An 11,757-nucleotide genomic window follows, 5' to 3' on the forward strand; every position below is an offset into this window, starting at 1 on the left:
AACAATCTTTATTTCCCCCTGTGATGTGTGTGTGTTTGAATGTGTGCCTGCATGGGTGTGTGCGTTTCAAGGGGTGAGTACAGGCCCCACTTTCTTTCCCGAAGGCCGTACACGCCGAGCTGAGTGTATCCAGTTGATCAGGGTCAACAATCCCCCCACCCCACCCCCCTTTCGACCTGAACTTGTTTGCACTGCTTTTTGGTGTTGCAGAATCCCGTTCACTCTCCCTATATAAACCATCCTGGTTGATGCCTTTCCCTCTGATATCCAAACTATTCCCTCAACCTCTCTAAACAAACCCTCCCGACATTCGTAAATTTGAATCACTCTTACTATACCACGTTCCTGGTCGTGTCAAACCCACGAACCATCTTTCATCGAGTACGGGCAGGAAACGACACTCAGTGGTCGAGGTCGATAGTCGCTCGGCCCCGCAACGCTAGGAAGTCGCAGCAGATTCCCCTGCCGGATTGCCGTCTCGCTCAACATCTTCGTTCGGTTCTGGTTCAAGGACCCACACCGAACCGAAAAGGTTTCGGGGTGTCATGATCAGATGACCAAGAGGTGGTAAGTCGAGGCTCGAATCGCTTAGGGGTCTCGAACAGACTGTTGTTAATCATCTCGCAGGCACAAGCGCACGCAACGACTCTTCTCGACAAACATCATGCGACCGGCAGTACCGATGTTCTCTTCAAGGGACGGTGTGCGATCTTACCTCAACAAAGATTGTGACAGACATGGTGAAGCTGTGGTGATTGAAGGTGGCCTTGACCTTGTGAGTAACATACTCTCACCTTGGAACCACTCCTTCTCACATTCAATGGGAAGAGACATCCTTCGCAACGATTTACTTTGTACTCGTGGCGGGTGAGACATATGGTATATCCCTTCCAGGCGCAACGGGCGTTGTCTCGTTTGCCTTGTTCGCGCACTACGCTTTCGCCGTTGTCTCTTGGAGCGGATCTGGATATGAGATAGAAGGAGAGCTAACAATACTCTTTCCACGCAGCTCAAGCCAGTACAACATTGCCTCTTGCAGATGGCTGCCAATCCGCTCAGCCACCCGCCGGAATTTCCCTCTTGCTTCGAATTCATGGGCAGAGTCGAGATTCCCACCTTTTCACCTACAGAGACCGTCCACCAAGCTCAAAGTTCGGTTAAGATAGCCACTGTCGTCGAGTCCATCTCTAGAGATGTTTCGGCACCTTCGGCAGCAGACATAGATGTCGTCATGACTTCGAAACGAGAGAGAGGCGGCCTTTCCAGAGACCGATTTGGGCAGGATGACGACTCAAAGTCGATCACAAGAGATGTCAAAGCCCGGAAGGGCGAGGTGTTTCATCAAGGCCCCAGCAGGAGGCGAGTCGTCTACGACGAGAAGGAAGGAGCATCAAGGGCAGGATACAAGTGCTATGTGAGGTGCTTGGAATATTCGAGTGCCCAGGATCTGGCTCGGCGGCTACAAGCACACAAAGCGGTGTTCCCAGGTAAGTCTGTCGGACACGTTGTGCGATCTCGAGCACAAGCTGACATACTGTACTCCTCCCCTGTAGCCGACGCACACTGGGCTACAGCTCTCATCGAGACTTGCGATCGCTTCAGTGACTCAGATGTAAAGCGGAAAGTTTACATGATGTACGCCGGGGCGACTGCTACAAGCGTAATGGAGAGAGCACAGGCCGACATGAAAGCGCAAGATTTCAAACTGCTCAATAGGCTTCTGGGTGAGTCTGAAGTGTCCCATAAGCATCGGATGTGCAACTGACTGACTGTGCCTCAGATTGTATCCAGGCTATGGAGGATCATCTCAAAGATCTCTTGCGGCAAGAAGAAACCGACCCAACAGATCTTCCCGGTTATGGCCTCCCGACGACCATGTCGGTACATGAGTGGTGCCTTTCTTCGGAGAATATTGACGCCGTCGACTTTCGTACGCGTCAGGATCTACAAGATGTCGAAAGAGCTCTGATTGCTGCAACAATGCCCTCTGCGAATTTCGCCCGCGGAGGCTTTACGGCCAGTATGTCCCCGCATCCAGTCGCTCCCAATGCGCCGCTTCCTCTTGTTCATGTTCGAAGAGATCCCCTCCCAGATTCCACTGTCGTCAAGGCTCGGATCGCTCTTCGAGATTCTCGTCGCCTCATAAACGCTTTGTCGGTGGAGGACAGAGGCTATCTCAAGATCACAGACGCAGCCTTTGACGAGATGGCTGCTTACGCCTGTCGAGGAGCGTTGTTTCATGGAAGTCTATTGTCAGCTATCGTCGCCAAAGACATTACGCACGAGGCTTTCCGAGCCACCGAAGCGGGCTATGGTTTCTACGGAGAGCGAACCGGTCGCGGTCCACGTACCATTGTGACCACGCAACTCCAAAGCTTGGGAGTCGTGGTGGACCCCAACCATCCGGCTGATCCCTCTAGAACCTCCCCACCTGTTGATTCCGCTGCGCTGTTTGGACCATTTATCGACCTATGGTCCTTATGTCTGCGACATCGATGCCTCTGGATCGTCATCTTCATCCTCTTACGCCATCTGTTAATCGTCCGTCCCGTGATTATTCGAGTCTACTCCGCCAAGGTAACACTGCTCTTCGTGGAGGGTGCATGTACGAAAATCTGGAAATCAGGAATGTCAGACGACGAGGAACGACTGAAGAGACGGTTCATCGATTGTGAAGCGGTCGAGCTCGATCAGTTGCAATCTTTGGCATCGAAGACGTACTGGTCGCGGAATTGGTCCTCCACCGACACAGCGTTGATGAGGCGACGAGAGTCTCGAAGAGCGATCCGAGCCTTGACGACAGTGGAATCTGGGAGGGGATCTCTTCGAACATGAACAAGAGGAAGCGGCGCATTGGGAGCGACTGGATGCGGGGACATACTGTCTGCCCTTCAAGTCCAATTGGGATCCGATGATCGGAACTCTATGTATAGTCGACATCGACGGGGTACCCTTCTTGATTGACCCTAATCGGGGCAATCGAAAAGTATGATCCAGTGAAGCAACGGTCCATCGTCTCTATCATTCAGGTTGTCGAATCTATTTCGAGCACCGCCCAAAATCATCTTGTCGGTTACGTTCGAAGGATTGGCTTTGTCCCGGAGGTTACTCGACCGTCAATCTCGTTCACTGTCTCAAGACTGTCGCGCAACCGTCCGAGTTCTTTGCGGTCGATATTGCGCAACGATTGCGGATATTACGATGCAAAGAACTCGGACGGTTGCGCGACAGTCTTGAACTCGCCTTTTTGTGATCGGATGGATCCTTGGGACTGTCATGTCAGATTCATCCCTCGAGACAGGATCGGAAGACACTATGATTGGAGGCACAGGAGGTAGAGTTTCAGGCAGGAACTGTGGAGGCAACAGGTGACAGTTTTAGAGTCGACAGCCCGAAACAAACAAGCAATCCCACCAAAGCACCCTCGTGTTGCTTGTTTGGACTGTCGACTCTGATGATGGTGTAGTCGCAAGGGAAGTCTCCTTGCAATACTGACGGTGCAGCGCTTTCCCCTTCTCCATGCTCTGTAATAGCGTATCGATGGTACATGGCGACCAATATTTCGTGTCGTTTTTTGCTGAACCAATGACATTCGAACTCGTTTGGCCAGGCATACCTCAGTCCGATAGATCCCTTCCATGTCGAGACCAATCCCACCGGTGGATCCGATGGGAAGACCAGCAGCCAGGACAGGAGAGGTGATAGGTTGGAGAGTCAACATTCAGTAAACGGACGTCCGTTGGGTGATTGGAAAGCAATAGGGTGTAAGGATGCGACTATATCGACGCTACTGCGATGTCGTCGTCATAGTTATTGGCTTCTGTAACAGCAGAATGAATGATTCCGTCACACATAGCAGATATAGCTTCAATGCAGACCACTTTCAGACTTCACGAGGAAAATATGTTGGATAAGATCACTATTGTACCGAAAGAGTGCGAATTCTGTTATGCAAGCCGCTACACTGAATACACCATCATCGTTACAGCACATAATTCATCATTTCGGTCATAATTTACCACCACACCAGATTATGGAACTTCACTTATGAGTTCAATTTCTCAGCTTCTGCCTTTAACTAGAAGACGATGTATCATCGTCAACGTCTCTCTGTCGCAATCCCTTTGTGACTCACCTCATCCCTGGTCTTGGGCTGCTCCAAACCCTCTGCGATCTCCTTGCTGGGCACATGGGGACCTCTGGCGTTGTACGCGTTTGCCGAAGCCGATTGCAAACCGCCGTGAGTGGCTGGCTCGTCTTGGAGATCGGCCGGATTATTGGTCTTGGCTGGGTGGGGGAGGATGTTGAAACCTTGGAAGCGGCATGGTCAGCGTGCGACTGAGCGGTATAGAACGTGCAGCAGGGGGTGAGTGGTTCGATGTGGCAATGTATGACGGATCGGGCACGGGCAGCTTGGACAAAACGGGTGATGAGAGACACTCACTCTGCTCTTCGTTCTTGTTGTCTGACATTTTGACTTGATTGATGGATGTCATGTTGAGAGAGTGAGTTGCAGTTGTTGTTATCGCTGAGTTATTTGATGCGAATGCGTGTGCGAGTGGCAAGGGAAAGTCTCGTAAGAACGTCATCGTACAAGTGTTTTGCCACCCGGTGGAATGCGGATGTATCCGAGCATCCCACTTAAGGGCCGGTCGCCAAGGCCGAACACGAGCCAGACGCGTGGCGCGGACGTCGCGCAGGTAAAGTGCATGATCCGTTTGATGGATCATTCATTATTGTTGTCCACAACGGAAAGATATACACGCAACAACATGGACCGCTTAGCAGATGAGATCGAGTCGGTGCTCTTCCTCGCGAGGGAGGTGATGGGTGGGTCATTATCTCAGTCGTCAGGGTGTCTGCTGACCAGTCCCGCAAAGTCTACCAGGTACCCCCTCGGACGTCTACGGCAGGATACAAGGCGGCCGACTGGAATGTCGAGGCCTTTGTGTGGAAAGGGAGATTGAGAGTATTGGAGGTCGGGGAGAGGTGTGAGCTGCGCCTAGAGGTGGGTCCGACTCCAGACTGGAAATTTGGCTAACGGGAAGTAGGATCCAACGACTGGCGAGCTGTTCGCGCAAGTCACGTACGTCACACCCTGGACCCAGGTCGAGCCGGTCCTTGACTCGTCGAGGTACTTCGTGCTTCGTGTGGAGGGTGAGGGCGGGAAGAGAGCGTATGTTGGGATGGGATTCGCAGAAAGAGGCGAAGCATTTGATTTCCAGGTGAGTGGGCTGAATACGATACAGTGCTGACTTTGTAACAGGTCGCCCTCCAATCCGTCGCCAAGCGATCACACATTCCGACGAACCCATCTGAACCTGCCAAACCTGCTGCACCGCCCAAAGACTACTCCTTGAAAGAAGGTCAGACGTTCAAGATCAACATACCCGGACGGGAAGCGAAGAAACCAGCAAGTGCTGGTGGAGGTAGTGGTAGCGGCGGTGGGCTCTTTGCGTTACCTCCACCACCACCGCCTGGTAGGAAACGATAGACGAGATTGTATCATCATGCTATGTACTGTGTACAGGACCTGGTGGTTCTTTTCCCCTTTTCGCAGCTGCTTCTCCTGGAGCGTGAGGTGTGTCTGATGCGGTGTTTGGATTTTCAACCCGACATGGCGGTGGAATAGGAGATCTTGGGTCGATGGGTGGATTGAGGACAGTACCGACTTTATGGTATTTCTCGTGGTTGGCGAAGAACGATTTCCAATGGGCGAGAGACTGTGCAACTACGTTAGTGAAGCGAGGAAGTATCCGACTCACGGCTTGTTCTGCCTCGGACAAGCTTCGCAAATCATGCGTAAGGTGTGTTTCGAAACATCCCGTGGTGAATGATCGCGAAGCATCTCGTCCGGCCCTGTCCTCGTCAGCGCAACCTTTCGTGCCACTCACATCATGTTGTAGCTCCCCCCCTTTCCATATACCCTCCTGTTTGCAGTGACGTCGTAGACCACTCCGTCGATAGCCAAATATACAGGTTGATCGTCTGCCCCATCATACATGGCCAGCTGAACAGGGGTCAATACTCTCATTTCCTGTCGGAAGGGATTGAGGGTCGATTCCGCCCAAAAACGTCGCAGCTGAGGGACAAAGTATGGCGAGAGGTTGAACGTGTACGATTGAGTGAGGAAAGATGACAGTAACGGTAGGAAGAGGAAGAGAGGGAGGAGTGACCAGATGGTTGATCGGGGGGATGGATCGGTTGCTCGTCGTTCCTTGTCAGCTCGGACACGAGCTTCATGTTCGAGTCGTCGTCGTTGAGCGGCCATCATCGTTCGATTGGCAGGTTTGTCTGAGACAAGGTTCCCGTGGCTTCGTGACAATCAGCGGCATATCTCGGGGTGCATCATGTGCACTTACACATCCCGCACTCTGTCAAACACCTCTTCTTGAGGTCCTTGACCTGGTCGAGAGCGTTCCCTTACTGAGGAAGCTATCAGTGTCATTTGTAGGAGGTACACTCACTGCCGGGATACCACTCTTCGCCAGTGTTGCTGTACACGTCCGTTTCAGGCTGTGACATGATGGTCGGTGTCAAGATTAAGATGTGTAAATGTCAAAAGCGACGTAAAGGGTGAAAGATCAAGTTGAACACCCTCCACTTTACGTCGAACGAGACGAATGCGTATTGTCACGCGTCGACAACACGCTAGGAAGCTCCATTTCCTCATGCATCGTTCCCTTCTTCTCGATCTTCGCACATACACCTCGTCAGAGCATAGCACGGGAGCGATAAGAACTAGCTGACACGAGATCGCTGGAAGAGCGACACGGAAGGACGGGCCCACATCTTACCTGACTCGGCTCTATAACTCGGCATTCCTTCTGTCTCAACTTCCATCATTGCTCGACCCCACCATGCCAGAATTCGAGATAGACAATCTCACGCTACTGCTCTTGGCTCTTCTCGCCGCGCTGGCAATCTACCATCGATTCTTCTCCACCCCTCAGCCACTCGTCCATCCTCTACTGTTGGGAAAGCAGAGCGAGGTTTCCGCAGTCAGGAAGAAAGGCGAGACTGGGGTGTACAGATCATGGGCCACAGGACAGGGCACCCCCGTGAGCGCAATCGATGCTTCCCTTGGAATCTGGCTGAGATATGTTCGTCGTAGCTCACCGTTAGACCGGCCAACACGATCAAAACGGTGCAAGATGTGATCTCTCAACCGAAAGCACTGACCCCCGTCACACAAAGGTATATTTTGGATGTTCCGGTGAGTGAGCGAAGCAATCTTGATGCCATTGCTGATTCTCTCTACAGCTCACCGATGAAGCGCTGGCGGAAGTCCTTCGACTGTTACCCATTGGTCTCGAGCTCCTCTTTCCTCGATCATCTAGCCCAACGTCCCCCTCCCCAATCATGACTTTACTTCCACCCTCACCCAATTCTGCGCTTCCTCTGCTTCTCCTCTCTCTTTCCGTCAAACCCAACGCCCCACTCGTTATCCTCCCATCTCCTCGTGTCCTCACGACAGGTCTGACCGCCAAAGGTCATCCCGTTCCCGGAATCGTCGTCGTCCACGCCTCGCTCTTCGAAGACGTAGCGGAACAGGTCTGGGAGGATTGTAGGGACAAAGTTGGTATCCTGATCGTTGGCGACCCGGAAAAGGGCGAGCAAAATTCCGTTGAGATTACCAGAGGCAAGGGGATGGAGGTCCATTGGTGGGAAGAGGTTTGGGATGTTGCAGAGAGTGAAAAGAGTGAACAGGTCACTGTCCGAGGTAAGTTTGCCCTGGACGGTATACAGCTGATGGCAAAGATCCGCACTTCAACGACGTGCACAGCTATTACTACTCAGAAGTCAAAGACTCCGATCCAGTCGTCGTCAAAGCGACCCACCTGGTAAAGTTGCATCTATCCGATCTGCACTTACATGTTTCAGAACTTCACAGCCGGAATGGCAGCCCTCCTCTCCATCTTCCCAGCGGACAAACGACTGTCTGCTGCTCTGCACGACACTGTAGCCAGTGCTGTTCGTCTGGATACTCCGCTTGGTATGACAATCGCCCTAGCATCGGTGTGGACTGGTGAGCCGCTCGATTCTCTCCAAACGGCTTGACTGACACGACGTAGGCGCTGGATTCAGATTGATCGGAAACACCGAACCTGTTTGGGATTCAGAAGAAATTGATCATGCCGCAGAGTTGGAGATACTGGCAGATCCCGAGAAAAATCTCCCTCAGCCGACGGTCCTCTTCATGTGAGCGAAATGCCATTCAGCTGACGACATGCTGACGAACCGCAGATCACCTAAACACCACCATGCCTTGCTGGATAGGCTTCAGTACACCTACGAAGCTCACCCTTGGGCTCCTCTGGCTGCTCGACACAAGAGCTCTTCTATCCGCGCGGGTCATATTGACCGTGACAGCCTCTGGGACAGGGTCTTATCGTCCGGTATGAGGGAGAATGTTCTTGGTGGTGTGGCCGGTCAACGATTACGAGGTGTGATTCTTGTTGGAGGTGGGTTGAGTCGTTAATTCATCTCAACATATACCGCGCTGCATGCTAAAAGATCTATCTAGACGCTCCCCCGCCCACTGCTCTCGGAGCATCACACTTACTACTTTCTCTCCCTCTGACTCGTCTTCATCCGTCGATCTACTCCACAGGACCCATCTTCGTCACCCATTTCTACGATCTGCAATCGCCTGGCGTGTCCCACATTCTCAAGGAAGTGGATCTGTGGAGATCCGCAGACAAAGTGCATTCCGGACCACCGGCGACCAATGTCGAGGTCAGACTGAAGGGCGAGGGGGTGGACGCAGCGCATGATGCGGAAGGCAGTTGGATCGAAGGGAGGATATGGGTTCGAGGACCGAGTATCCTGGAGAGAGTTGCTGGGAAAGGGGAAGAGCAAGATGGGTGAGTCAAATCAGTTCACTGAGAGGATAGTGCTAAAGACTTGACTTTGATCAGCTGGGTGGATATTGGAGAACACGCCAAGGTACAGACAAACGGTACTTTCATCGTGGATGGCCTGGCTGCATGATGCGAGAGGTAGAGCTAACGTATGCATAAACTACGTGACATGACATATGCAAGCCAGTCAAACAGCACATATCTGATGCAGCGTCTTTGAGCAAGATGGGGTGTGATCATCCGCAATTTGATAGGTGGATAATCCCCCTTTGTCCTCTGCGGGTTACACCGACCGTGGCAGACTCTCGATCACCACACGCCAATACCATATTGATACATCGCCCGAGTATGTCTACTAATCCGCCTTTCTCTTTGTCAGTTCCTGCTCTACCCCACCCCTGGGTCCCAAACTCATTGATGGTGTAGTCGGTCTAATGGGTGCTTGTCTTCTTGGAGCCTCTACGATCTCTGTCTCTCCCTCGACTGGGAATGCCGGTGTGCCATTCCTCGTTGCTATCCCTCTTGGATTTCCCGACCCCTTCGTGACTTGGATCTCCGACTGAACTCTTCTGGGCGGTGGTGGTGTTCTCGCTCTATCCGCCGACAATTTCTGTCCATGTGTAGGGGTTGATGACGATGTGAGACTACTAGTAGCAGCGGAAGGTTCGTCAGAGCCCCAAGGGAAATATGATTGAGGCATATGCACGGGGGAATGAAGTGGTGAGCCACGAATGGGAGTCCGGGGTGCGATCAGACCCTCCTCGTTTTTCCTTCGTGATGAGGATCGAAGTCGGGGGAGAAATGATAGGACAGGATCAAGAGCTGTTCTGATGAGTGATTTTCGACTAGGAGCGAGTGAAGTCGGTCGAATACCACCTGGTCCTGGTGAAGACAGATTCACGGTGTTTCCTCCAGGTGAGGGGGGTGCGGATGAAGTGGGATCTGAGATTCAATCAGCTATATTATAGCTTATAGCACGGAGAACAACTCACCAAATGAAGGTAGTGCGTTATCGTTCGCACTCAGACTTAGGAACAAGAACAACGGGACAAACCAGATACAGATAGCGAAGAACGCAGCAACGTCTCCGAAAGCAGGTCCATCACCGTTCCCCGCTCTGGCCTGTCCGCCATATCGGTATTTCGGGGTCCTGTACTTCTTCGCTTCCTGAGCGACGGCAGCGAAGTGGAAGAACCAGATGAAATGATCGGCCACAACCAGGATGCAAGAGAGGATGAATCGGGGCGAGGTGAGAGAGATGTATGGCCATGACGAGGAGAAGTTCTGGAGGTAGACGAGATGACAGACAATCGAGAAGAGAGTCGGTAAGAAGGGTAACGAGTCGGTGAAGTACAGTATGGCATGGAGGGCGACAATGGCCTGGTAAGGACAAGTTGATTCAGCTAGGATACGGGTAGACGTGAGAAGAAGAGTTACACACATAGATAGCTCTCATACCGACGACTTTGGCATGACGTGAGTGTTCTTCGATGAGCTCAGCGAGCCATAACAGTCCACTCGCTAGGAAAGGGTCAGCTGGACCAGTCTGGATCCAGATCATCACCGGGCTCACCCAAAGATAGCGTTACGAAGAGAAACCCTGCAAGACCCCCCGCATAAGCGAGAAGATGTAGGAGAGTCATTCCGGGGGGTTCTGGTGGGAAGGCGCGAGAGGTGCGATCGCGGGTGTGGCCTTGTCCTTCGTCAGTCTCCAGTCAGGTCGCTCTGGGATATTTCCGTGTGCAATGTCAAGACTTGTGGTGTCCGTGAACGAATGAAGAACGGTCAAGTTGTTCGGTGAATAACTCACTTTTTGTATTTGGACCCACGTCCGGAAGAGGGTGGTGACCACCGTGGAATTGATCCCGCGTCATCATCACTGTTATCACATTCGTCATATGAGCGAGTACAATCGATATTCAATCGTTTATCTCCTCGCTTCTTTCTGTCCAGAGATATCCGATCGAGGACTATACGCAAGATGAGTAACCTTGAGAGTGAGTCTAGGACCTGTTTCTGTACCGTACACTGCTGTCTCGCTGACATCCCGCAGAATCTCTGTTCCAGCTAAAGGTACGCTTCAATCTTCCTTCCACCCCGCTGACATCCTCCTAGTTCACCGCCAAATCCCTCCAACGTCAAGCCAAGAAGGCGAACAAAGATGAGATAGCGGAGAAGAACAAGTTGAAGCAGGTGGGTTGTGGCAATGCTACCACTGCGTTGTACCTCGCTGACACGATGTCTAGGCGCTTGCAAAGGGGAACACGGACGGAGCGAGGATCTACGCTCAGAACGCCATACGGAAGAAGACGGAGGGGCTGAACCTGCTCAGACTCGCGTCGAGGATAGATGCCGTGGCGAGCAAGGTAGAGACGGCGGTGACGATGAGACAGGTCACGAATAGTATGGGAGGTGTGGTCAAGAGTATGGACAAAGCTATGCAGAGTATGAACCTGGAGCGGGTGAGTCAAGTGAACGTTCGTTCTCAGCATAAGCAGGATATGCTAAACACAACACGCAGATATCACTCGTCATGGACAAGTTCGAAAACCAATTCGCAGACCTCGACGTCCAAACCAGTTATATGGAATCGACCATGTCCGACACCACCGCCCTGACAACACCGCAAGATCAGGTCGATTCGCTTATGCAGCAGGTCGCGGACGAAGCGGGATTGGAGATCCAACATGGTTTGGGAGAAGCAAAGGTTCCTGCCAAAGAACTTCCAGTGGTTGCCGAGGCGAACAAGGAGGAGGATGGGAGATTGGCAGAGAGGCTGAGGGCGCTCAGGGTGAGTTCAAACCGTGCAGAGGTGGAATCGTACTGATATCGATCTTCTGATCACAGCCGGCAACGTAAGAGAAGTGTTCATGCTATGTGTTGTATACTATGC

At 52.2% G+C, this 11,757-nt stretch overlaps 7 protein-coding genes across 7 annotated transcripts; 4 read left to right on the plus strand and 3 right to left on the minus strand.

Annotated features, from left to right (window-relative positions):
• Positions 1–664: 664 nt before the first annotated feature.
• On the plus strand, positions 665–2,835 carry IAR55_006573 (uncharacterized protein; the record flags this gene model as incomplete). The annotated part of the gene is made up of 4 exons (XM_066949653.1): positions 665–775; positions 1,010–1,487; positions 1,554–1,724; positions 1,781–2,835. The coding sequence occupies 4 exons, from the start codon at positions 665–667 to the stop codon at positions 2,833–2,835; spliced, it is 1,815 nt and encodes a 604-aa protein (XP_066799947.1).
• Positions 2,836–4,045: 1,210 nt separating this feature from the next.
• IAR55_006574 (uncharacterized protein) lies at positions 4,046–4,472 on the minus strand (the record flags this gene model as incomplete). The annotated part of the gene is made up of 3 exons (XM_066949654.1): positions 4,046–4,078; positions 4,136–4,311; positions 4,445–4,472. 3 exons carry the CDS (start codon positions 4,470–4,472, stop codon positions 4,046–4,048), a joined length of 237 nt encoding a protein of 78 aa, XP_066799948.1.
• A 300-nt stretch (positions 4,473–4,772) lies between these two features.
• IAR55_006575 (uncharacterized protein) lies at positions 4,773–5,494 on the plus strand (the record flags this gene model as incomplete). Its single annotated transcript, XM_066949655.1, has 4 exons — positions 4,773–4,830; positions 4,881–5,008; positions 5,052–5,225; positions 5,291–5,494. The coding sequence occupies 4 exons, from the start codon at positions 4,773–4,775 to the stop codon at positions 5,492–5,494; spliced, it is 564 nt and encodes a 187-aa protein (XP_066799949.1).
• Positions 5,495–5,513: 19 nt separating this feature from the next.
• Positions 5,514–6,525, minus strand: IAR55_006576 (uncharacterized protein; the record flags this gene model as incomplete). Its single annotated transcript, XM_066949656.1, has 5 exons — positions 5,514–5,723; positions 5,766–5,787; positions 5,895–6,314; positions 6,363–6,426; positions 6,468–6,525. 5 exons carry the CDS (start codon positions 6,523–6,525, stop codon positions 5,514–5,516), a joined length of 774 nt encoding a protein of 257 aa, XP_066799950.1.
• A 335-nt stretch (positions 6,526–6,860) lies between these two features.
• IAR55_006577 (uncharacterized protein) lies at positions 6,861–8,994 on the plus strand (the record flags this gene model as incomplete). Its single annotated transcript, XM_066949657.1, has 8 exons — positions 6,861–7,061; positions 7,115–7,216; positions 7,264–7,723; positions 7,895–8,029; positions 8,076–8,202; positions 8,248–8,465; positions 8,528–8,867; positions 8,922–8,994. The coding sequence occupies 8 exons, from the start codon at positions 6,861–6,863 to the stop codon at positions 8,992–8,994; spliced, it is 1,656 nt and encodes a 551-aa protein (XP_066799951.1).
• A 225-nt stretch (positions 8,995–9,219) lies between these two features.
• On the minus strand, positions 9,220–10,507 carry IAR55_006578 (uncharacterized protein; the record flags this gene model as incomplete). Its single annotated transcript, XM_066949658.1, has 4 exons — positions 9,220–9,806; positions 9,857–10,244; positions 10,306–10,385; positions 10,438–10,507. The coding sequence occupies 4 exons, from the start codon at positions 10,505–10,507 to the stop codon at positions 9,220–9,222; spliced, it is 1,125 nt and encodes a 374-aa protein (XP_066799952.1).
• Positions 10,508–10,845: 338 nt separating this feature from the next.
• On the plus strand, positions 10,846–11,723 carry IAR55_006579 (uncharacterized protein; the record flags this gene model as incomplete). Its single annotated transcript, XM_066949659.1, has 6 exons — positions 10,846–10,861; positions 10,918–10,937; positions 10,980–11,057; positions 11,111–11,326; positions 11,386–11,655; positions 11,712–11,723. The coding sequence occupies 6 exons, from the start codon at positions 10,846–10,848 to the stop codon at positions 11,721–11,723; spliced, it is 612 nt and encodes a 203-aa protein (XP_066799953.1).
• Between the last annotated feature and the right edge of the window lie 34 nt (positions 11,724–11,757).

The sequence above is a fragment of the Kwoniella newhampshirensis genome, chromosome 14 (assembly GCF_039105145.1).
Source record: "Kwoniella newhampshirensis strain CBS 13917 chromosome 14, whole genome shotgun sequence".
Taxonomy (NCBI): domain Eukaryota; kingdom Fungi; phylum Basidiomycota; class Tremellomycetes; order Tremellales; family Cryptococcaceae; genus Kwoniella; species Kwoniella newhampshirensis.